Source organism: Mandrillus leucophaeus, unplaced genomic scaffold (genome assembly GCF_000951045.1).
Source record: "Mandrillus leucophaeus isolate KB7577 unplaced genomic scaffold, Mleu.le_1.0 Scaffold7, whole genome shotgun sequence".
Taxonomy (NCBI): Eukaryota; Metazoa; Chordata; class Mammalia; order Primates; family Cercopithecidae; genus Mandrillus; species Mandrillus leucophaeus.
In genome coordinates, this window is record NW_012107585.1 from 4,673,570 (window position 1) to 4,700,428 (window position 26,859).

The following is a 26,859-nucleotide window of genomic DNA, read 5'->3' on the forward strand; positions in this document are numbered from 1 at the left end:
CATATCCACCCACCCTTAGGCTGGTTTGCTTATACGTTGGGGGTTGGAGTGGTGGAGCAGTCAGATGTTGCTGCTTGGCTCCAAAGAGAAGGGAAGAAACTAGGAGAACCAATCACAGCTCCCTTGCTAATAGGCTTCTGGACACACTCCAAGGATTCTAGGACCTGTGGCTCTAGGGAAGGTGGGCATGACAAGACAAAAATAAAGGTCAAGTTCAGGTTAAATGGAAACATGCCCACAAATTGAGAGCTGGAGTAGAAAATGGCTTAATGCTGACATTTGTCACAGCCTAGATGGCTCCAAAGTCACTAAGGAAAGGCATTCTTTCCTAGCATCCAGTGATTGCGTTAATATGCAAAGCTGGATGTACACAATACACAAACGGTCTTGGGAAGCACTAGGCTTCATGACCCCCTTCCAGGTATGGCTTTTGACACCTGAGCTTGAGTCAACTGCAAGTATCCACTAAGGAATGAGGTGTCTGCACTGGTATTGTCATTGTTCATCAATATCCAAATCTGACTCGTAGTCCCAAATCCTTCCCTCTATTTCCTCCCCAGTTGTTCACTTTTACGTTTAGCAACTATTGACTGAGACCCCATGTGCTAAGCATGCTTCCAGGTGCTATCAATGAAAAGACAAATAAAATGTGGCCCCTGACATCAAGGAACTCACAGCCTAGAGGGGAAGACCTGCAAGTGAACAGAAAATAGCTATCACATGAAATCAATGCTGTGATAGGGGTCAGAAGGACAGTGCTGCAGGAGTCCACAGGTGGGCACCCTACCAGATGCAATGGATGGAGATGGGAAGACAGCATTCTTCCAGAACCCCAGAGGAGGGAGGAAAATGTGATAGATCTATCAAAAGTGCACGAAACCAACATCAGCCACACTGCTCTCTGTTCTGAGATGGTACAAGCCACCAATATTCCCCACAAAGATAGAAAATTAAAATAAAAAATTATTTTATGCAGGGGAGACAGCCATCTAGCATATTTGTTCATTTTGAGATGTAACTAGGTTGCACCACTAAGAATACATGTTTAAGGCTCTCCCTTTGGTTGCTCAAGTTCCAGTAGTTGGCTGTCGTAGCTTTCTTCTTAGTTCCTGGAATTATTTAAAAACCATCTCAAAAGTCTCCTCTCTTTTATTTCTTGATATATCTCTGATGTCCAATGGCTCTCTATGTATTTTCTCCTCTTCTCACTCTAAGTCCCTTCTTCCCTCTTCTTGTTCATAAATCTGGGGAGAAATTCTGGAGTAGTTACAGTCATCAAAGGACAACCTCACACTGTTACATGTCAGCACCGTGGACAGCTACAAACATTCTGAAAAAGCAGTCCCAAAGCTCATGGTTTTGTATCAAAGCAGATTCCATGCTAGGGAATGGAAAGAATTGAGATATCCAGGGATTTGCAAATATGTATCGACATAAGACAGGACTATCTCTATTTCATTTTCCAGCTTTTTGGAGTGTCAGTGTGTTCGTTTCCTGCAGCAGCTGTAAAATTTCTGACAACAGAAACTTTTTGTCTCATAGCTCTGGATACTAAACATCCAAACCAACGTGTCCACAGGGCCATGCATCTTCCGAAATCCATAGGAGAGAATCGTTCCTTGACTTTTCTGGTGGGTGCTGGCAATCCTTGGCATTCCTTGGTTCATAAATGCATCACTTGAATCTAGAGCCCCTGTCATCACATAGCCACCATTTCCCTATGTATCTCTCTTTCCTATTTATAAGGACACTAGTCATTGGATAGAGGGTTCATCCTACTCCAAGATGACATCACCTTGACTTAACTACAATCACGTGTCACATAACAATGTTTCGGTCAACAATGGACCACATATACAACAGTAATCCCATAAGATTAGAGTGAAGCTGAAAAATTCCTGTTGCTTAATATATCTTAGTCATCATGATATCATAGCACACTATGTTATTCACAGGTCTGTACTGCATATAAAAGTATAACACAATTATGTACAGTACATAGTACTGTACTTGATAATGATAAAATGACTATGGTACTGGTTTATGTAAGTACTATACTTTATTTTCTATTGTGATTTTAGAGTGTATTCCTTCTGCTTATAAAAAGAAAGTGAATCATAAAACAGCCCTAGGTAGATCCTTCAGGAGATATTCCAGAAGAAGGCATTGTTACCATGGGAGATGACAGCTCCACGTGTGTTACTTGTTACCGCCTCTGAAGACCTTATGCAGGACAAGATGTAGAGGTGAAAGACAGCGATATTGATAATCCTGACCCTGTATAGGCCTAGGCTAATGTGTGTGTTTGTGGCCTAGTTTCCTTTTCTTTTCTTTTTTTTTTTTCCCCCTGAGACGGAGTTTCGCTCATGTTGCCCAGGCTGGAGTGCAGTGGCACAATCTCGGTTCACTGCAACCTCTACCTCCCGGGTTTAGGTGATTTTCCTGCCTCAGCCTCCCAAGTAGCTGGGATTACAGGCACCTGACACCACACCTGGCTAATTTTTTTTTTGTATTTTTAGTAGACAGGGTTTCACCATGTTGGCCAGGCTGATCTTGAACTCCCATCATCAGGTGATCCACCCACCTCGGCCTCCCAAAGTGCTGGGATTACAGGCATGAGCCACCGCATCTGTCCTTAGTTTTTAACAAAAATATTTTAAAAGTAAAAAATTTTTAAAAATAGAAAAATGCTTATAGAATAAGGATATTAAAAACGTTTTTTACAGATATACAATGTGTTTGTGTTTTATGCTAAGTGTTATTACAAAAGAGTCAAGAAGTTTAAAAAATGTAAAGCTTATAAAGTTTAAAAAAGTACAGTGAGCTAAGTTTAATTTATTATTGAAGAAAGAAAAACATTTTTAGTAAATTTAGTGTAGCCTAAGTGTACAGTGTTTATAAAGTCCACGGTAATGTCCTAGGCCTTCGAATTCACTCACCACACACTCACGGACTCACCTAGAGCAATTTTCAGTCCTGGAAGCTCCATTTATGGTAAGTACCCTCTATTGTGTACTATTTTTTATCTTTTATACCCTATTTTGGCTGTACCTTTTCTATGTTATCCCTAGATACACAAATACTTAACGTTGTGTTATAATTGCCTACAGTATTCAGTACAGTAACATGCTGTACAGGTTCGTGGCCTGGGAACAAAAAAGCTGTATATACCAAGTGTATAGTAAGCTATGCCCAGTGTATAGTAAGCTATGCCCAGTGTATAGTAAGCTACGCCATCTAGGTTTGTGTGAGTGCACTCTATAATGTTCACACAATGACAAAATCGCCTAGTGACGCATTTCACAAGATGTGTCCCCATTGTTAAATGACACAATGGTCATTACATCTGCAGTGACCCTATTTCCAAATAAGGTCATCAACTGAGGTCCTGGTGATTAGGACTTCAGCATATCTTGGCAGAGAGGGTCACACATTTCAACCCGTAACAGTCAGGTATGAAGAAATATTTCTACACTATACAAAAATCAACATTATTCTTTTTTCAGAGACAGGGTCTCACTCTGTTGTTCAGGCTGGAGTGTAGTGGTATGATCTTGGCTCCCTGCAGCCTTGACTTCCCAGGCTCAGGTGATTCTCCCACCTCAGCCTCTTGAATAACTGGGAATACAGGTGCACCCCAGCACGCCCAGCTAATATTTTATATTTTTGTTTTAGTAGAGACGGTGGTTTCTCCATGTTGCCCAGGCTGGCCTCAAACTCCTGAACTTAAACAATCCTCCCACCTTGGCCTCCCAAAGTGCTGAGATTATACGTGTGAGCCACTGCACCCAGTCAAAAATCAATACTAAATATGAAAATAAAAGTTAGGTCAAGGCAAGGAGGAGTGGTGGGAGCTGTGGGGAAATGGAGAACAGTCGCCTATCTAAAGGCATGTCCAGCATGCAGCAGAAATGGGGGCAGTGCAGTCCCATCTCAGACTCTCTTCTAGGGAAGCTGGAGGTCTCGATTTTCATGTGAAATCTTCCAGGTTGGCATCCGCATGGAATCAAATAAAACACATTTGTAAGCTGAATTCAGCCTGTGGATTGCTGGTTTAAAAATTCAGGCCTGTGGAGACCACAGAGGGTTTTCCTGAGCAAGACGATTTCTTCTCAGCTTTGGAAACAGTTCTTTCCGGCTGCAGTAGAGTCGAAGGTGGGGAAGGGAAGGGAGATGAAACTGGGGAGAAAAAGAGTAGCTGGGTCCTGGCAGGCCTCACAGGCCGTGTTGAAAGAATTTATTTAAGTTCTATTTTTATTTTATTATTATTGTTATGATTTTGATTCAGAGTCTAACTGTATCACCCAGGCTGGAGTGCAATGGCACGATCTCAGCTCACTGCAACCTCTGCCTCTCAGGTTTGAGCAATTTTCATGCCTCAGCCCCCCAAGAAGCTGAGATTACAGGCATCCACCACCACACCCAGCTAATTTTTGTATTTTTTTAGAGGTAGGGTTTCACCATGTTGGCCAGGCTGGTCTCGAACTCCTGGCCTCAAGTGATCTGCCCACCTTGACCTCTCAAAGTACTGGCATTACAGGCATTAGCCAAAGGTAACACAGAGAGCCACTGACCGTTCTTAAGCAGGGGCATGGCATGGTTAGAGTTGCAACAAGCCCAACACTATGAGCCACCTCTTCTGGACCCCAGTGGAATCCCTCTCCAGATCCCCAACCCTCAGGAGCAGAGGTGACCCCAGCTTGGGGGCTGCACCCTGTCCTGCACAATCCTGTCTCAGGGGTGGCTTCTGGTCAAGAGTGACCTCTCATATTCTCATCAGATCTGCAGAAGCTCCTGGAGATGGTTCGGGAAGATGCCCGGAGGACAATCACGATAGAAAATGGGATGCAAAGGAAAGCACCCAGGTATGTGCTCTTGACTCCTGGGGCAAATAAAGCTTAGAATAATAGCAATCACATTAACAGTAGTAGTTGCCAGCTGTTGAGCATTTTCTCTGTGACAGGCACTGAGATGTGTTGTTTATGTGTATCACCTCTCTGAGTTCTTACAATAATCCTACAAGGCAGGTACTATTATCTTTATTTTACAAATCAGGAAATGAGGCCCAGAGAGCCTATGTGACTAGTTCAAGGTCACTCAGCTAGTGAATGATAAGGTCATGACTCTAATCTAGACCTTTCTTACCAGTTTACTTTTGTTTTAGAGACAGGGTCTCGCTCTGTTGCCCAAACTGAAGTGCAGTGGCACAATCATAGCTCACTGCAGCCTCCAACTCCTGGGCTGAAGTGAGCCTCCCAACTCAGCCTCTTAAGTAGCTGGGACTACAGACACACACCATCACACCTGGCTAATTTTTTTTTTTTATTTTGCAGACAGGGTTCACTATACTGCCCAGGCTGGTCTCGAACTCCTGGCTCAAGCAATCCTCCCACCTCGGCCTCCCAAAATGCTGAGATTACAGGTGTGAATCACCATACCTGGCAAATCCAGATATTTCTAATTCCAAAAACCATTCTTCTCTTTGCCACTCAGCCACACTGCCTCTCAGGAATCTTCTGGTTATTCCTTCATGCTTTGAGTGAATACTTATGAACATGTACGGGCTGTGTACTCATTATTATTGTGAAAAGTGTCCATGAAAGGAAAGCTTGAAACTGTGAGAACAAATAATAAGGGCATTTGACCTAGTCTGGGTTGGGGACGGGGATCAGAGAAGTTTCCTCCAAGGAAGAAGCTTTAAGCTGAGATTTGGATGAAGCATGTAAATGAGCCAGCCTGATAAGGCTGGCATGGGTAGGTAGGGAGGTGGGGAAGAGAGTATTATAGTGTGCAAATGTGGTCAAAAGGGACCACAACACCTTCAAGGAACTGGAATGCAGCCAAAAAGGGATGAAACTCAAGGATTCTGGTGTTTATTCTAAGAGCAGCAGGAATCCTTTGAAGTTTCAAGCTGGCAACTGATATGATTGGCTCATAAGGAGGTACTATCAGACCTGAACCTAAGACATCCTCTTTCTGGTGGGAAGCCTCGTCCACCACACTTCTGACCTCTAAAAGCCCCAGAGAGCACACAGCCTAGAGCCGGAGTTCCCTTCCTAAGTGTGGATTCCTTTGAGTAAGCAAATTCCTTTGTGGAAATAAATGACGCACTAGAAGAGGTCCATCATTGCCTTCAGCCCACTGGGATGCCAACTATGACTTATTGGTTATTGTTATTACCATAATTACAGTTCACTGTGCACTTTCACATGCATCACACCTCACCTCTGCTTGCGAACGATGAATTCGCTGGCGGCTGCCTCGACTCTCATTGGGGCTTCTCTGGAAGGTGGCACTTGGAGGCGCTCAGAGGCAACCTTGACCCATAAGGCCCCCACTGCTGTGCCTGATTTATAAGCATTAGAGACAGACAATAATAATGAAGCATCAGCTCAATGAGGTTCCTTCCTTCGTAAGAACTCATAGCACAAGCACTGGCTTTGGAGTCAGACTGACATGGATCCAAAACCTGCGGCCCTTGGACAAGTCATCTAGCCTTTCTCAAAACCTCAGTTTTCTCATCTATAAAACGAGATTGTGCCACATCGAAGCATTGGCTTTGGAACCAGACAAACGAAGGTCAGTCTCCATGGCCGTGACTAATTGCCAGGTGATGCTGGGCAAGTTGCTTCACCTCTCTGAGTCTGATTCTCAGTCTGTAAGATGAGGCTCATTAGCAGCCTATCCCAAAGGGTTCTAGTGAGAACTAGATGATATTATCCCTGTAAAATATTACTAATGTTATGGAAATAACATCTACTTCAATGAAACATTTTAAGCATTTAATCAGATAATGCATTTATATAACATACTACCATGTGCCTGGCATAGAGTAAGTATTCAATAAATGGCAGTGAGGTTGGTGGTGGGGATGGTGGTGAGGACGGTTGTTACTTTCATCCCACACATGTTGCCCCACGGAATCTTCTCCTGCTGAGACAGGTGCATTCACCATTACCATGACCCCATCTCACAGATGTCAAAGAGCAACAAGCAGTGACTTCCATAAGGTCTTCAAAGACAAAACCACACTAGAACCTGGTTCTCATGAGACCCATCACATGGCCTCTGCTTTCAATTTAATGATAAATAACCATGGTTACAGAGCAAGAATGTGTTGAAGTTTCCCTTCCTCATTAATTCCTCTGGGGAAAAAATCTCCCTAATCTTTTGCTAAGGCAGCAGATATTGAAGCTTCAATACAGAGCTACAGAGAGACGGTTAGGAAAAGCTGCAGATTCTCTTTTGCCCCTCACTTTAGAAGCTGGATTCCTGTCTCACTTGAGATCCCAAATCTGCTCCCATCAAGGCTGATATCGAACTGTGGGGCTTTCAGAAATCCCCACAAGCCAGTATATCTAGCCCCCAGCCTCCAGGCCGGGCTGCCCCCTAGTCATCTAAAAATACAGCCTTTCCTTAAAATCTTATAGTAGTGTCCCTGAAGATCAGAAGGAGTTTGGTTACTTGTGAAAAATACAGATTTCTATCCTTCCTCATCCCAGAACCCACTGAATCAGAATATCCAGAGGTAATAAGATATGTGTGTGTGTGTGTGTGTGTGTGTGTGTGCGCGCGCGCGCGCGCGCGCGCAGTGGTACGATCTCGGCTCACTGCAACCTCCGCCTCCCTGGTTCAAGCGATTCTCCCACCTCAGCCTCCCAAGTAGCTGGGATTACAGGCATGCACCACCATGCTCAGCTAATTTTTGTGTTTTTAGTAGAGACGGGGTTTTGCAATGTTGGCCAGGCTGGTCTGGAACTCCTGACCTCAAGTGATCCGCTCGCCTTGGCCTCCCAAAGTGCTGGGATTACAGGCATGAACCACCACACCTGGCCAGTAGCTATATTTTTTTAACAAGCACTTCAGGTGGGCATTATTTCACAGTATTTTCTGTGTGGTGGGGAATTTTAGGAGAGGGTGTGTGTGTGTACCTGTGTGTGTGATCTAAATGCACCTTCTGGGGCCCCCGTCCAGGCCAATGATTCAAGTCCCAGAAAACGTGGCCAAGGAATCTGTATTCTTAGCAAACTCTCCAGGTGAGTGCTAGGCTCAGTAGAGGCTGAAGATTCTTGCTCTAGAAAGAGAATTCCCCCCCCTCCCACACGTAGTTACTGCACAAAAGCTTCATGAATTCAGCGGCTTGTTAAAGGATTCGTTTTGCCTTGCAGCCTCTTGTCAGTGCTGAAACAAAACAAGAGTAATTCTGCTTATAAGGAAATGCAGACCACCCACAAATCAAGGTAGGAAAGCCTGGAGCCTGCAGCAGGTGCCTTGGAAGGCAGCCCACAGTTACAGGGGCCACTACAGGGACGCTCCTCCCCAGACCATGCAAAGTGGCACAGGGAAGAGGGAACTTTTTCCTTCTTATGACCTCATTAGAAACAAGCCCCTTTACTGCAAGGCCAGGGGTGAGAATTCAGGTATTTCTCCCCAGCAATTATATACCATCAAGTTAAAATCTTCTAGTCATGGAGAAGTGAGGTAGGGAGGACGTGGTACAAGACCATGTCTCTTTCTCTTTACTTGGGTAATTTATAATGGGGGAGGTGGAGATCTTCCCCCAATTTATTTGTTCATTTAGGGAATATTCTCTTTTTTTTTTTTTTTCAAGATGGAGTCTTGCTCTGTCACCCAGGCTGGAGTGCAGTGGTGTGATCTCGGCTGACTGCAATCTCCACCTCCTGGGTTCAAGTGATTCTCCTTCCTCAGCCTCCCGAGTAGCTGGGATTACAGGCACGCACCACTATGCCCTGCTAATTTTGTATTTTTAGTAGAGACGGGGTTTCACCATGTTGGCCAGGCTGGTCTTGAGCTCCTGACCTCAAGTGATCTGCCTCCCTCGGCCTCCCAAAGTGCTGGAATTACAGGCATGAGCCCTGACCATTTAGAGAACATTCTTAGATTCCCCATCTGTGCCAGTAACTGTGCTAGGTTTGGGGGATTCAGCAGCAAATGAAACAAACACAAACAAACCCAGCCTGCCCTCGTGGATCTCTGTGTCTGGGCTGGGGTTATAACCTTTTATGCCATAGACTCCTTGGAAGTCTGAGAAAACCTATGGACTCCTTTAAGAAAGATGTTTTTAAATGCATACTATACATTACAAAAGATCACTAAGAAATTTATAGTAATCTAGATTGCTATATTACAATCAAATTTGGAATATGGTAATCTATGTGTGTCTTTCACAATGCATTATATAACAAAACTCAACTCCTGTAATTTTGGATCAGTGTTGAGTATAAATGATTTTTCAAACTATCTCTCACAATTGTAATGTGATAGGCAAATACCTGCAATTTCCATTTTGGTTGAAGGTTAGTTCAACTAAAGATGCAACTTTTTTCCCATCTGCATTCATGGACCCCTTGACTTCTACCCAGGCTTAAGAACTGCTGATCTAATGGAAGAGTCAAACATTTCTCAGATAATCCTACAGCTAGCCATAACATCATGACTGTGAAGTGTTCTGAAAAAGAAGTAGGGGTACTGGGTGCTAACCAACACTGAGTCTGATGTTTAAGCTGAGAACTTAAGGACAAAGGAGAATTGACTAGACTAGGAGGTGGAAAAGGTGGGAATGCTGTTCCAAGCAGGGGCAATAGCATGTGCAAAGGTCCTGGGGCGGGAGGAAGCTCAGGAGCACCAAGCAAAGACCAGTGCAGCTAAAACTCAAAGAGGGCCAGGCGGGGGGCGCAGAGTGAGACAGGCAGAAGCGTCTTTTGCTGCTTATTTCTGTCTCTTGCTTATCACTCACTAATAACACCACCTTCCTTACCTCCCACCTCCTCCCTCAATCACTGTCAAAGCTCTTGAAAAGAAGAGAGCCATCTACAGGAGGAAGGTCAGGGCCACCACGCTCCCCCAAAGAATTCATCTGCAGGGATTAGGGCAGCTGGTTGGAATCCAAAATCAAGGCTTTCTGGATATTGTTAATGGGGGCCTGCTTCTTACCCAAGTAGGATGAGGATTTGCCCACTAGGCCTAAGACCTCCACATCTAGTCCTGTGAGCTTCTGGGGAAACCAGCAAAGGCCAGGACCTTTTCTATGGGGAGGGGTCTGGAGAAAGAAGTCCCAAATGCCACAGGACTAGAAGCAAAAGGTTACCCACACATCCTATTAATAAGGAAAACAGTCTTACTACCCCCTCCCCCAGAGCCACACAGATAAAGTGGTCAGTTTTCCAAGCATTTGGAAGAAAGAAGGGGAAACACGGTCAGCGCAAAGGTGCTAGACAATGGTGCTGAAAGCCCAAGTCCCTAAACAAGGATCCTGGAGAAAGGCGTGAGCGGGGGTGGTGGGCAGGGGTAGGGGCTCCTCATCCCCCTCTAGGAAGCTTGCCCAGGCAGAGTCACAGGAGGGTGTATCCATATGAGGATTCAATCATCCACACCTAGAAAGGGTTGGCTGGCCTGATGAGTTGATGGGTCACAGATGAGGAAACTGACCATCCAGAAGGGAGCTGCTTGCTCACAGACTGACAAGGGGTAAAATGGGTGTTGGGCTTCACTAAATCTGCACCTGGCCCAGTGTTAAGTGTTGGTTATGGAGAGGAGTATGGAAAGGTCCTAAGCCAATTCACCCTCCAGACAAAAGAACAGTTTTACACAAATGAAACTGAGATCCAGAAAAGACATAATCCTGACAATATGCAGAGGCGGAAGGTCAAAACTAGACAGGAGAGTTCAGATAGGACTGTAGGACTTGTTGTGGACCATAAGGCAGGATAGGATTTAAGTTGGTCAAAAATAAACAAAGAGGACTCTCCAGGCAGGGATATGGCGGGAGGAAAGGCCAAGAGGTGGGAAGAAATTCAAAGAGTTCTGTGACTGGTGCCTTGATTAGCACCACCTCCCTTGCCTGAATCCTGGAAGCTAGCAGGTGCCATGGAGCCCTGGGGACACCCTTTTCTTGAAAAGCAGACTCTGAGCAACTTGAAACCATCCTTTTGTGTTTCAGTGAGAGATCCAGCAGTACAAGTGCAGAAAGCCACATCCAACCAGTACAGAAGAAGTCTAAAAAGTAAGCCAGGAGGGCAATGGAAGGAGCCACACAACAGGGAATGTGGTGACCACACCCTCTATATTCCAGGGGTGTGGAAATGACCCAATGCAGACCAGACTCCCTAAAGCCATAGACGATGCTGAAGGACAAGGGATCCCCCAGGTTTAGGGACTCATAGTCAAGAAGCTGAGCAGCAATGCAGACAATGGCAAGAAACTCCTCCGCTGTGCCAGGCACCATGAAAAGCATTCTGTCTTCATTACCTTCCTTGTTCCTCAAAACCGATCCTATGAGGCAGGGGCATTATCCTATCTTACAAAGGAGCAGACAGAAACCTGGCCACGTGAAATGTCTTGCCTGAGGCCATACAGCTAAGAAGTGGTGGAACTGGACTTTGAGCCTGAATCTCCCAGCTCCAAATTCCATCTCCCATCCTTAACATTCGCTGGGCTCCAGTGACCAGCTGTCTCACCGTGGGCTCATTTAATAGGGTCTGAACCACCATCCTGATGCTATTGGGAAGATCTGTCCTTCCTACATCCAGGGGGATGCTTAGGAAGGCTCCAGGTGAGGGCAGAGAACCCAGGTGGCTACAGGGAGTCCTACAGGCAGAGCACCTTGGGGCCAAGGGGGGCCAGAGTGGGACCCAGGTTACTAGGGGATATCCCTGGGCTCCATTCCCCAAGCCCTTCTTATCTGTGTCCACAGCCGCACTAATTGTGACATCAACATCCAGTACAAGAGTGGGGTGTGTAACAGCATGAGGGCCAAGTTTTACAGCGTAGCCCAGGAGGCTGGCTTCTGCCTGCAGGACAAGATGGAAATCCTCATGAAGTAAGGGCACACATATGTACATTCATTTGAAGGGCATTCACTGGGTACCTACTATATGCCTGCCAGGTGCCAGGTGCTGGGGCTATATCACAAAGAAGAGCTTGCTCTCTGTCCTCAGGGAGCTCACAGTCTTCTGGAAAATATGGGCAGAAACAAAATAAGTGCATCATAAATATGTAGGTACAAATTATAATCATTGTCCTACAGTAAGAGAACAGGGTGCTACAAGAGAGAGATATAGACAGGATAGGTACCTAATCTAGATTGGGAAATCTGGGAAGACCTCTCTAAGGAGGTGACTTTCAGATGAGTCCTGAAGGATAAGGAAGAGCCGGCAGTGTGATGAGAAGGTGGAATTACGTTCCAGGTAGAAGGAAAAGTGCATGCAAAGTCCCAAGTCCAGAAGGGACATGGATAATTTGAAGAGGATGGACAAGTGGTAGATGAGGGCTGCATCATGCAAGCCACAAATGCCAGAGTTACGATGTGGGATTTGATTTTAAGAGCACCAGAAAGCTATTGAAAGTTTTTGTTCTCTGTTCTGACAACCCAATAATTTCTTCCCTTTCTAGCTTACCCCTTGACTCCAGAGACCATCCGCCCCAATAAATGTATCTATACAACAAAGTTTGCATTATGGCCCGTTGCACTCTCATTCTCACAGCACTGATGGGCTGAATGCTCTGAGGCTAGGATTTGGAGAAGACTAATCCTTGCCCTCTCCTTCTGGGAGCTAACAGTCCAGTAGTGAAGATGGAAAAGTAAACAGGAAATTAGCACACAGGTGTCTGGAGGTTGTGGGAGGAAGCAACCTGCTAAGGGAACACAAAAGGGATGCCCCGCCTCGCCCAGGACAGCCCTCAGAAAGATCTCCTTGGAGGAAACAGCATTTTATTTTATTTTATTTTATTTTATTTATTTTATTTTTGAGACAGGGTTTTGCTCTATTACATGGGCTGGAGTTCAGTGGCATGATCATACCTTACTGCAGCCTCAAGTGCTAAGGTTTTTGGTTTTGTTTTTTGGTTTTGGGGTATTTTTTTACAGATAGGGTCTTGCTATGTTGCCCAGGCTGGTGTCAAACTCCTGGCCTTAAGCAGTCCTGTCACCTTGGCTTCCCAAAATGCTGGGTTTGCAAGCATGAGCCACGACACACAGCTGGAAACAGTATTTTCAGTTTAATAAACATAGATGATATTCCCAGGGCACTTACTATGTACCAGTCATGGATGTAAGAGCTTTGTATTTACATATCATTTAATGCTCACAACAATCCTATGAGGTAGGTGCTATCATTAGACTTATTTTGTAGATGATAAAAGTGAGCTCAGAGATGCCTCTTATCAAAGGTTCTCCAGTGGCTAAGTAGTAAAGCTAGAATTCAAACCCAAAGAGTCATGCTGAACAACTTGGAAAATATATTTCAGGATGTCATCCATGAAAACTTCCCCAACCTTGCTAGAGAAGCCAATAGTCAAATTCAGGAAATACAGACAACTCCTGCAAGAGTCTACACAAGAAGGTCATCCCCAAGACACATATCAGCAGATTTTTCAAGGTCAAAATGAAGAATGTTAAGGGCAGCTAGAGAGAAAGGGCAGGTCACCAAAAAAGGGATCCCCATCAGGCTAACAGCAGACCTCTCAGCTGAAACCCTGTAAGCCGGAAGAGATTGGGGGACTATATTCAACAACCTTAAAGAAAAAAATATTCAACCAAGAATTTCATATCCAGACAAACTAAGCTTCCTGCGTGAAAGGGAAATAAGATCCTCTTCAGATAAGCAAATGTTGAGGGACTTAATCACCACCAAGCATGCCTTCCAAGAAATCTCGAAAGGAGTACTAAATATAGAAAGGAAAGACTGCTATCAGCTAATATAAAAAGACACTTAAACATACAGACCAGTGTCACTGTAAAGCAACCACACAAACAAGCCAGCATTATAACCAGCTAACAGCACAGTGACAGGATCAAATCCATACATATCAATACTAACCTTGAATGTAAACGAGCTAAATGCACCATTTAAAATTCACAGAGTGGCAAGCTGGATAACAAAGCAAGACCCAACGGTATGCTGTCTTTAAGAGATTCATCTCATGCATAATGACAGTTATAGGCTCAAAATAAAGGGATGAAGGAAAACCTACCAAGCAAATGGAAAACAGAAAAAAGCAGGCATTGCCATCCTAATTTCAGACAAAACAGATTTGAAACAAGCAAAGATCATAAAAGACAAGGAAGGGCATTACATAATTGTAAAGGGTTCAAATTCCACAAGAAGACCTAACTATCATAAATATATATGCATCCAACATAGGAGCACCCAGATTTATAGAGCAAGTTCTTAGAGGCCTACAAAGAGATATAGACTCCCACTCAATAATAGTGGGAGACTTCAACACTCCACTGACAGTATTAAACAGATAATTGAGGCAGAAAATTAACAAAGATATTCTGGACCTAAACTCAGCATTGGAACAAATGGATCTGACAGACCTTTACAGAAGTCTCCACCCAAAAACAACAACATATACATTCTTCTTATCACCACATAGCACATACTTAAAATTGACCACATAATTGGACATAAAACAATCCTCAATATATGTAAAAGAACCAAAATCATACCAAACACACTCTCAGACCATAGCACAATAAAAATAGAAGTCAACACAAAGAAGATCACTCAAAACTGTACAATTACATGGGAAGTAAACAACATGCTCCTAAATGCCTTTTGAGTAAATAATGAAATTAAGGCAGAAATCAAGAAGTTTTTCAAAAATAATGAGAACAAAGATACAATATACCAGAATCTCTGGGACACAGCTAAGGCAGTATTAAGAGGGCAACTCATAGCACTAAATACCCACATCAAAAAGTTCTAAAGATCTCAAATTAACAACCTAACTTCACAACTGAAAGAATTAGAAAAGCAAGAACAAACCAACCCCAAAGCTAGCAGAAGATGAGAAATAACAAAAATCAGAGCTGAACTGAAGGGAATCAAGACATGAAAAACCATTCAAAAGACAAACAAATCCAGAAGTTGATTTTTTGAAAAAGAATAATAAAATAAATAGGCCACTAGCTGGACTAATTAAGAAGAAAACAGAGAAGATCCAAAAAACACAATTAGAAATGATGAAGGGAATGTTACTACTGACCCCACAGAAATAAAAACAACCATCAGAATCTACTACAAACACCTCTATGCACACAAACTAGAAAACCTGGAAGAGACAGATAAATTCCTGGACACATACACCCTCCCAAGACTGAGCCAGGAAGAAACTGATTCCCTGAACAGATCAATTTCAAACTCTACAATTGAATCAGTAATAAATAGCCTACCAACCAAAAAAATGCCCAGGACCTGATGGATTCACAGCCAAGTTCTACCAGATGTAAAAACAAGAGCTGGTACCATTTCTACAAAAAGTGTTCCAAAAATTAAGGAGAAGGGACTTCTTCCCAACTCATTCTATGAGGCCATATCATCTTAATTCCAAAACCTGGCAGAGACACCACAAAAAAAGAAAACTTCAAGCCAATATTTCTGATGAACCTCAATGCAAAAATTCTCAACAAAATACTTGCAAACCAAATCCAGCAGCATATCAAAAAGCTAATCCACCATGATCAAGTAGGCTTTGTACCTGGGATATGAGGTTGGTTCAACATTCAAAAATTAATAAATATGATTTATCATATAAAGAGAACTAAAGACAAAAACCACATGATTATCTCAACAGATGTAGAAAAGGCTTTTGATAAAATTCAATATCGCTTCATGTTAAAAGCTCTCAATCAACTAGGTATTGAGGGAACATACCTCAAAATAATAAGAGCCATCTATGACAAACCCATAGCCAACATCATACTGAATGGGCAAAAGCTGGAAGCATTCCTCTTGACAACCAGCACAAGACAAGGATGTCCTCTCCCACCACTTCCATTTATTGTAGTATTGGAATTCTTAGCCAGAGCAATCAGGCAAGAGAAAGAAATAAAGTGCATCTAAATAGGAAGAGAGGAAGTCAAACTATCTCTGCTTGCAGATGACATGATTCCATATCTAGAAATCTCCATAGTATCAGCCCAAAAGCTCATTCAGCTGACAAACAAGTTTCAGGATACAAAATCAATGTACAAAAATCACTAGCATCCCAATACACCAATAACAACCAAACTGAGGGCCAAATCAGAAAGGCAATTTCATCCACAACTGCCACAAAAAATACCTAGGAATACAGCTAATCAGGGAAGAGAATGATTTCTACAATAAGCATTACAAAACACAGCTCAAAGAAATCAGAGAAGACACAAACAAATGGAGAAACATCCCATGCTCATGAGTAGGAAGAATCAATATCACTAAAATGGCTATACTGCCCAAAGCAATTTATAGATTCAGTTATATTCCTGTCAAACTACCAAAAAGACATTCTTCACAGAACTAGAAAAAAATTATTTTAAAAATTATATGGAACCAAAAAAGAGCCTGAGTAACCAAGGCAATCTTAAGCAAAAAGAACAAAACTGGAGGAATCACATCACCTGACCTCAAACTATACTACAAGGTAACAGTGACCAAAACAGCATGGTACTGGTACAAAAACAGGCACATAGACTGATAGAACAGAATAGAGAGCCCAGAGTAAGGCTGCACATCTGTGACCATCTGATCTTTGACAAAGGTGACAAAAACAAGCAATGGAGAAAAGACTCTCTATTCGGTAAATGGTGCTGGGATAACTGGCTAGCCATATGCAGAAGATTGAAGCTGGACCGCTCCCTTACACCATACAGAAAAATCAACTCAAGATGGATTAAAGACTTAAATGTAAAACCCAAAACTAAAAAGTCCCTGGAAAACAACTTAGGCAATACCATCCCAGACCTAGGAATGGGCAAGATTTTATGACAAAGACACCAAAAGCAATTGCAACAAAAGCAAAAATTGACAAATGGGATCTAATTGAACTTAAGAGCTTCCACCCAGCAAAAGACGCTATCAACAGAGTAAACTGACAACCCACAGAATGGGAGAAAATATTTGCAAACTATGCATCTGACAAAGGTCTAATACCCAGCATCTGTAAGGAACTTAAAGAAATTTACAAGAGAAAAACAACCCATTGAAAAGTGGGCAAAGGATATGAACAAACACTTTCTTAAAAGAAGACATACATGTGGCCAAGAAGCATATTTTTAAAAGCTCAGCATCCTGATCATTAGAGAAATGCAAATTAAAACCACAAGGAGATACCATCTCACAACAGTCAGAATGACTGTTATTAAAAAGTCAAAAAATAACAGATCCTGGCGAGGTCGTGGAGAAAAAGGAATCCTTATACGCTGTTGGTGGGAGTGTAAATTAGTTCAACCATTGTGGAAAGCAGTATGGCTATTCCTCAAAGAGCTAAAAACAGAACTACCATTTAATCCAGCAATCCCATTACTGGGTATATACTACCCAAAGGAACATAAATCATTCTACCATAAAGACACATGCATGTGAATGTTCACTGCAGCACTATTCACAATAGCAAGGACACAGAATCAATCTAAATGTCCATCAATGACAGACTGGATAAAAAAAAGTGGTACATACACACCATGGAATATTATGCAGCCATAAAAAAAGAATGAGATCATGTATTTTTTGGGAACATAGACGGAGATGAAGGCTATGATCCTAGCAAACTAACGCAGGAACAGAAAACTAAATACCACATGTTCTCACTTGTAAGTGGGAGCTAAATGATAAGAATTTATGAACACAAAGGAGGAAACAACAGACACCGGAGTCTACTTTGAGGGGGTATGGTGGGAGGAGGGGAAGAGCAGAAAATATAACTATTGGGTACAGAGCTTAATACCTGGGTGATGTAGTAATATGTACAATAAACCCCCGTGACACATGTTTATCTGTGTAACAAATCTTCACATGTAGCCCCAAATCTAAAACAAATTTTTAAAAAGTCATGCTGGAAAAGTAGGGTGGAAGAGAGTTTCAAGGAAAAGCAACAGCTCTAGGTCTCAGAAGTCAGAGGGGCACAGACAGCCAGGGAACTGCTAGTAGTCAGGTGTGGCTGGGGCATAGGGTGTTTGCAAGGTTATCGGAGAGCTAGACAAGCCAGATTATAAAAGGCTGTGATAGCCCAGCTGTGGAGGTTGAGCTTTATCTCAGAGACTTTGATCATGACCCAAAGGATAAAATTCTGGAAGAGAAGGGATGGAAAGGATGGGGATAAAGCCGGAAAATGTGAGGGCTGAATTATTTAGAGTCTTGGAGAATAATTTATTCTGAGCAAACTGAAAAGCCATTGAAAGCTGTATGCAGTGGGGTGACATGGTGATATTTATCATATAAAGTCTCATTGGAGAGACAGAACATAGGCACAAAATGATAAGGGGAGTGGAGAAGAGAGGAAACAGCACGAGTTAACACCTACCGTGTGTCTGGCATGAAGCTCAACACTTGACACACATTATATCATTTAATTCTCACATCTGACAAATAGGAATCATTATTATTCCTCATCTTAGAGACTGAAAAGCTGTGTAAATACAATCAGAAGTAGGAAGAGAATGAAAGCTAATAAAAAGTTTATTAGGAAAATAACTGGAAAATAGTGCTTCAGGACCTTGGAGAGAGCTGTATCCTCTTGTGGCAAAAGCAAGAGCCTAAGTTAAAGACTAGCTGACAGGGTTAAGAAAAGCCTCATGAAGGAAAAAGCGTTTAAGTCAGATCTCAAAGGTCAGCTAGGGTGGTTATAAGAGGAGGGAATCTTATTCTTCTCTCTCTTTCTCATACAACCTTGTAGGCGCCAAGAAGAAAGAGGTATCCAGAAGTTCCGTGCTTTTGTCCTTGTCTCTAATTTTCAAAAGGACATAGCAAAAATGAGACATCACATATCTGTAGTAAAAGGAGATGCAGAAGAAATTGCAGACCACTGGTAAATATCCTAAGAACCACATAAGATGGTCCCTGGAAGAGGACAGGGTGTTGTTATTACAAGATCACAACTGATTCCACTCTCCTTCAAGGCATAGAGAGGCATTACTCCAAAACTGTCATTGGCCACCAGTAGGATCCCCCACCCCCTAGACACACTAAATCCAGAGCACAATCAGGCCCAAAACTCCTGGTTTCTGAAATCACAGATAATCCAACCCATTGTGTTCTCCATATTTACCTGCTGTTTGATTCAGACTTGCCAGGCCCTGTGGGACAGGCAGATGAGGCATATCAACCTGAAATTTTCTACAGATTCCAAGGTCTATGGGGTGATCACTGCATCCCCCAAGTAATGTAATCCCTAAAAAATGCAAAACTAGGCAGGCATATCCTGGAAACACTGTGCCACAGCACAAGGGTGATGATAAATAACAACAAAAAAAGCAACATGAATTGAGTGATTACTGGATGGCAGTTACTATATAAGCAATTTTCATAAATTGTCTATTTTATCCTCCCAACAAAATAATCCTGAAAGGTACACATTAACCCCTATTTCACAAGCAAGGAAACAGAGACTCAGAGGGTTAAATTCATTTGTCAAAGTTCACACCATCAGTTAACTGGTGAATTTAGGATTCGAACCCCTGTCTAACATCAGTCTGTATGCTCATTTGCAATATAGAATTGGAATCTACTGAATTGTGGTGTCCCGAACCCCATCCTAGCAGGGTGAATACACTAAGATCTAAGACTAAGATGAGAAAGTAAAAAATGTACACAGAATCCCCTCCATGAGTTTTATAATGCAAAACAGCAACTTACAAGCAGGTCGCTGGAGTCTTTGCAGAGCTGTGGGAACTTCTACGCCACCTCACATCCCAGAACATCACTTTCTCACAAGCAATGTCTGGCCCTGAAGATACATGAGTCATATAAGAGGGATCCTCTTATAAAAGGGGGAAAAGGGTCTTCTGTAAACCCTCTTCCCTCTGTGGGAGGGAAGTTGGGGGGAGGAGGAAAGCATGTTACGAACTAATTCACATAAAGGTATTACGGAAGGAAATTAATGCTGGTCCTCCCACAGTAAGATTCAGCCCACAAATCTAATGATGGAATTTCTGTCATTATTATGGGGGAAGTAATTGCCCTCCATAGTAACACTAAAATCAAGTCAAACAAACCACAGCCTAGTAAGGATGATGTTCAGTTGTAGTTGTTCATTCATCCAATTACTCATTCAGTCTTTCAAATGATAGTTATTGAGCACCTACTATGAGTTAGGCAGTATTCTAGCAATCTGAATACTGAATAACTCAGACAAGTTTCCTCTTCTCCTCAACGAGACTTGATTCGAAACAAGGAGACAGGAATCAATATAATAAATGTATATTCTAGAATATAAAGCAGTATGAGAAGCCCAAAATAGATAATGGATGATCAATTTCATCTTCAAAATTTTCCACAATGAGCACATATACAGCAAGGGGTGAGGGATTTCTTTAAAAAGAGATCCACCTGCCTTAAGACCTGATCACATCTGAACCATCTCCTTAGGTTAGACCTAAGGTAGATTAGACCAAGTAGGTTATTCAAGGATGGATCCCAAAACTACTCTCACATTCACACAACACTGAAATACTCAAAGCTTTGACCCAACCTTGATCATGAATCAAAGAGATAGAAAATATATACACACACGCACAAACACACACACACGCACAAACACACACACACACCATCTTGGGTGTGAGAGCCTCCTGCATCCTAGAAGACATCTCATAGATGTGTGTACACCCACCCCGACCTCATTAACCCTCAAGAGAGAAGTTTCAGATCCCAAAGTCCATTCCTTTCTTCTAACATTTCACATTGTCTGATAGAAAAATTACAAATACATCCCTTGAAATCGTACCTTTGTTTTATTTTGTAATGAAATGCAAGTCATTCTCCATCTTTTCCTACCCCTAAAAGTAAAGACGTGCCTGATCTGTGGGCCACAGAGGAAAGGCCCCTAGATAAAGAATCCTGCTGCCCTGGAGACATCACAGCGTAGCAGAGAGACAAAGCAGAGATGGATGGCCGTAGGTGCTCAGATCTTCCAGCAGCTTCCTAACTTGCCCTCTCCTCTTGGAATTGAAGGTACTTTGATCTGTTGTCCAAACTGCCAGAGGATTTAAAGAACTTCCGCCCTGCCAAAAAGATCCTGGTGAAACTGCAGAAGTTTGGAGAAAACCTGGACTTGCGGATTCGACCCCACGTCCTCCTGAAGGTGCTGCAGGATCTGAGGATTTGGGAACTGTGTTCCCCTGACATCGCTGTGGCTATTGAGGTAACCACCACCTCCCTCCCCTCCACAGTGTCTCAGATGTCCTCATTCAATCACCTCTCAACACTCAGGCACTGTTTAAGTGCTGGGGACACAAAGGCCCCTGCATTTATGGAGCTCATATTCTAATAGGAGAAGGATTGTTCCATTACCTGGTTGCCCAACTCCAACTGCAAGGGAGATTATGTTCTATGTAAATGGTACCCCCTGGAAACTCAGAGGCTTTGGGGTGGCATAAAAAAGTGGGCAGTAATCATAAGGAGTCCTTTATCTTGCTACTAAAAATGTGGTCCATGGACCAGCAGCATGGACCTCACCTGTGCTCGTTAGAAATGCAGAATTGCAGGCTTCAAGTCAATCTGCCAACTCCAAGTTTACATTTTAATGGGATTCCAGGTGTCTCGTATGCACAATACAGTTTGAGGAGCCCCATATGTAAGTAAGTTAGAAGGGATCTACCTTAACTCAGGCAACTGGGAAGGTGACTTTTAAGGCGAGACCTGAACTGTGAGAAGACGGCACCATAAAGAGAAAGGGAAAGAGCAGATCAAGAAGAGAAGACAGTGTATGCAAAGATCCCAAAGCAGCACATGACTTGACTTGTTGGGAGAACTCGCTGGCAGTCAATGAGTGTGGAGGGAAGCAGGCAAGGAGTGCATAGTTCCCAGGGGATTGGAGAGGTCAGTCTGTGCAGACCTTTGAAGGTCAAGACAAAAATTTAGGAGCCACTAAACAGTTTTCAGTAGTCATTCACCATTATCACCAGAAGAAGTTCCTGGTACTTTGTCAAAAGGCAGCAGCAATACAAGGACTCCACAGTAAGAGGTTAATGAAGTCACTTCTTTAATTTTATTGGATGGCATACGTGCATTTTAACAGGACCTTCAATGCCTTCCTCCTGGTAAAGAAGTCAAATTCCCAGGCCTTGACAGGCTATGGAGCATGTGACATTTTCATACCAGGCGGGCCCTTCCACAGAATGACCTGGGTGTGTTAATGAGGGCAAGGTTAGGAGTGGAAGGAGGGGGATGACCTTGTAGACAAATTCGAATGCCAAGACTCTACTCCCCATGCCCTGTGAGGCTCCTTCAGGAAAGACTCTAGCAGGTTAGGCCAAAACTAACTCTAGGGCAACTTCCACCTCCTACTCACCAGTTTTGGGGTCCAACATCCACTTGAAGTTATGGAAGACTTGGAAAAGCTAGTCCCTGCATGGGTAAGAAGAGGAAGTACTAGGGGCTCCTCTTTTATTTGAGGTGAGTTCACAGCCCTAATAAAATTTAGCAAGCTCTTTTCCTAGTGAGAACATCACAGAACTTTTATTATTATCATTATTATTATTATTATTATACTTTAAGTTCTGGGATATATGTGCAGAACATGAAGGTCTGTTACATAGGTATACATGTGCCATGGTGATTTTCTGTACCCATCAACCTGTCGTCTCCTAATGCTATCCCTCCCTCAGCCCCCTACCCACTGACAGGCCCCAGCTTGTGATGTTCCCCTTCCTGTGTCCATGTGTTCTCATTGTTCAACTCCCACTTATGAGTGAGAACATGTGTTTGGTTTTCTGTTTCTGTGTTAATTTGCCGAGAATGATGATTTCCAGCTTCATCCATGTCCCTGCAAAGGACATGAACTCATCCTTGTTTATGGCTGCAGAGTATTCCATGGTGTATATGTGCAACATTTCCTTTATCCAGTCTATCATTGGTGGGCATTTGGGTTGGTTCCACATCTTTGCTATTGTGAATAGTGCTGTAATAAACATATGTGTGCATGTGTCTTTATAGTAGAAAGATTTATAATCCTTTGGGTATACACCCAGTAATGGGATTGCTGGGTCAACTGGTATTTCTGGTTCTAGATCCTTGAGGAATCACCACACTGTCTTCCACAATGGTTGAACTAACTTACACTCCCACCAACAGTGTAAAAGCATTCCTGTTTCTCCACATCCTCTCCAGCATCTGACTTTTTAATGATCATTCATCCAATTACTCTCACACAATTGGCTCTCACACCCAAGACGGTGTGTGTTTGTGTGTGTGTGTGTGTGTGTGTGTGTGTGTGTGTGTATTTTCTATCTCTTTGATTCATGATCAAGGTTGGGTCAAAGCTTTGTGTATTTCAGTGTTATGTGAATGTGAGAGTAGTTTTGGAATCCATCCTTGAATAACCTACTTGGTCTAATCTACCTTAGGTCTAACCTAAGGAGATGGTTCAGATGTGATCAGGTCTTAAGGCAGGTGGATCTCTTTTAAAAAAAATCCCTCACCCCTTGCTGTATATGTGCTCATTGTGGAAAATTTTGAAGATGAAATTGATCATCCATTATCTATTTTGGGCTTCTCATACTGCTTTATATTCTAGGATATATATTTATTATACTGATTCCTGTCTCCTTGTTCAGAATCAAGTCTCGTTGAGGAGAAGAGGAAACTTGTCTGAGTTATTCAGTATTCAGATTGCCAGAATACTGCCTAACTCATAGTAGGTGCTCAATAACTATCATTTGAAAGACTCAATGAGTAATTGGATGGATGAACATTGTTTCCTGACTTTTTAAGGATCGCCATTCTAACTGGCATGAGATGATATCTCACTGTGGTTTTGATTTGCTATTCTTTAATGACCAGTGATGAGGAGCTTTTTTTCACTTGTTTGTTGGCTGCATAAATGTCTTCTTTTGAGAAGTGTCTGTTCATACGCTTCACCCAGTTTTTGATGATGTTGTTTATTTTTATCTTGTAAATTTGTTTAAGTTCCTTGTAGATTCTGGATATTAGCCCTTTGCCAGATGGGTAGATTGCAAAAATTTTCTCCCATTCTGTAGGTTTCCTGTTTACTATGATGATAGTTTCTTTTGCTGTGCAGAATCTCTTTAGTTTAATCAGATCCCATTTGTCAATTTTGGCTTTTGTTGCCATTGCTTTTGGTGTTTTAGTCAAGAAGTCTTTGCCCATGCCTCTGTCCTGAATGGTACTGCCTGGGCTTTCTTCTAGGGTTTTGATGGTTTTAGGTCAAACATTTAAGTCTTTAATTCATCCTGAGTTAATTTTTGTATAAGGTGTAAGGAAGGGATCCAGTTTCAGCTTTCTACGTAAGACTAGCCAGTTTTCCCATCGCCATTTATTAAATAGGGAATCCTTTCCCCATTGCTTGTTTTTGTCAGGTTTTTCAAAGATCAGATGGTTGTAGATGTGTGATGTTATTTCTGAGGGCTCTGTTCTGTTCCACTGGTCTATAATTCTGTTGTGGTACCAGTACCATGCTGTTTTGATTACTGTAGCCTTGTAGTATAGTTTGAAGTCAGGTAGCATGATGCCTCCAGCTTTGTGCTTTTTGTTGAGGATTGACTTGGCAATGCGGGCTCTTTTTTGGTTCCATATGAACTTTATAGTAGTTTTTTCCAATTCTGAGAAGAAAGTCATTGGTAGCTTGATGGGGATGGCATTGAATCTATAAATTACCTTGGGCAGTATGGCCATTTTCATGATGTTGATTCTTCCTATCCATGAGCATGGAATGTTTTCCATTTGTTTGTGTCCTCTTTTATTTTGTTGAGCAGTGGTTTGTAGTTCTCCTTGAAGAGGTCCTTCACATCCCTTGTAAGCTGGATTCCTAGGTATTTTATCCTCTTCGAAGCAATTGTGAATGGGAGTTAACTCATGATTTGGCTCTCTGTTTGCCTGTTATTGGTGTATAGGAGTGCTTGTGATTTTTGCACATTGATTTTGTATCCTGAGACTTTGCTGAAGTTGCTTATCAGGTTAAGGAGACTTTGGACTGAGACGATGGGGTTTTCTAAATATACAATCATGTCATCTGCAAACAGGGACATTTTGACTTCCTCTTTTCCTAATTGAATACCCTTTCTTTCTTTCTCTTGCCTGATTGCCCTGGCCAGAACTTCCAACAGTATGTTGAATAGGAGTGGTGAGAGAGGGCATCCCTGTCTTGTGCCAGTTTTCAAAGGGAATGCTTCCAGGTTTTGCCCATTCAGTATGATATTGGCTGTGGGTTTGTCATAAATAGCTGTTAGCATTTTGAGATATGTTCCATCAATACCTAGTTTGTTGAAAGTTTTTAGGGTGAAGGGCTGTTGAATTTTGCCGAAGGCCTTTCTGCATCTATTGAAATAATCATGTGGTTTTTGTCTTTGATTCTGTTTATGTGATGGATTACATTTATTGATTTGCGTATGTTGAACCAGTCTTGCATCCCAGGGATGAAGCCGACTTGATCGTGGTGGATAAGCTTTTTGATGTGTTGCTGGATTCGCTTTACCAGTATTTTATTGAGGACTTTCGCATTGATGTTCATCAGAGATATTGGTCTAAAATTCTCTTTTTTTGTTGTGTCTCTGTCAGGCTTTGGTATCAGGATGATGTTGGCCTCATAAAATGACTTATGGAGGATTCCCTCTTTTTCTATTATTGGAATAGTTTCAGAAGGGATGGTACCAGCTCCTCTTTGTACCTCTCGTAGAATTCAGCTATGAATCCATCTGGTCCTGGACTTTTTTTGGTGGGTAGGCTATTATTTACTGCCTCAATTTCAGAGCCTGTTATTGGTCTATTCAAAGATTGAATTTCTTCCTAGTTTAGTCTTGGGAGGGTGTATGTGTCCAGGAATTTATCCATTTCTTCTAGATTTTCTAGTTTATTTGCATAGAGGTGTTTATAGTATTCTCTGATGGCAGTTTGTATTTCTGTGGGATCGGTGGTGATATTCCCTTTATCACTTTTTATTGCATCCATTTGATTCTTCTCTCTTCTCTCTTTACTAGTCTAGCTAGCAGTCTATCTATTTTGTCAATCTTTTCACAGAAAAAAACAGCTCCTGGATTCATTGATTTTTTGGAAGGGTTTTTTCCCGTCTCTATCTCCTTCAGTTCTGCTCTAATCTTAGTTATTTCTGGTCTTCTTCTAGCTTTTGAATTTGTTTGCTCTTGCCTCTCTAGTTCTTTTAATTGTGATGTTAGGGTGTCGATTTTAGATCTTTCCTGCTTTCTCCTGTGGGCATTTAATGCTATAAATTTCCCTCTACACACTGCTTTAAATGTGTCCCAGAAATTCTGGTACGTTGTGTCTTTGTTTTCATTTGTCTCAAAGGACATTTTTATTTCTGCCTTAATGTCATTATTTACCCAGTAGTCATACAGGAGCAGATTGTTCAGTTTCCATGTGGTTGTGCAGTTTTGATTGAGTTTCTTAATCCTGAGTTCTAATTTGATTGAACTGTGATCTGAGAGACAGTTTGTTGCGATTTCTGTTATTTTACATTTTCTGAGGAGTGTTTTACTTCCAACTATGTGGTCAATTTTGGAATAAGTGCAATGTAGTGCTGAGAAGAATGTATATTCTGTTGATTTGGAGTGGAGAGTTCTATAGATGTTTATTAGGTCTGCTTGGTGCAGAGCTGAGTTCAAGTCCTGGATATCCTTGTTAACTTTCTGTCTCATTGATCTAATGTTGATAGTGGGGTGTTAAAGTCTCCCATTATTATTGTGTGGGAGTCTAAGTCTCTTTGTATGTCTCTAGGCCTTGCTTTATGAATCTGGGTGCTCCTGTATTGGGTGCATATATATTTAGGATAGTTAGTTCTTCTTATTGAATCAATTCCTTTACTGTTATATAATGGCCTTCTTTGTCTCTTTTGATCTTTGTTGATTTAAAGTCTGTTTTATCAGAGACTAGGATTGCAATCCCT

The 26,859-nt window shown here is 42.2% G+C and overlaps 1 protein-coding gene across 1 annotated transcript in view; it reads left to right on the forward strand.

The window, feature by feature from the left end:
- Positions 1–26,859, forward strand: part of CCDC60 (coiled-coil domain containing 60) — a 205,499-nt gene that overhangs the window by 173,753 nt on the left and 4,887 nt on the right. The window contains exons 8-13 of the mRNA XM_011964410.1: positions 4,781–4,865; positions 8,169–8,240; positions 10,961–11,023; positions 11,714–11,839; positions 18,679–18,810; positions 20,955–21,144. Of these exons, the coding sequence (XP_011819800.1) occupies positions 4,781–4,865; positions 8,169–8,240; positions 10,961–11,023; positions 11,714–11,839; positions 18,679–18,810; positions 20,955–21,144 (668 nt within the window). The remainder of the gene's footprint in view (positions 1–4,780; positions 4,866–8,168; positions 8,241–10,960; positions 11,024–11,713; positions 11,840–18,678; positions 18,811–20,954; positions 21,145–26,859) is intronic.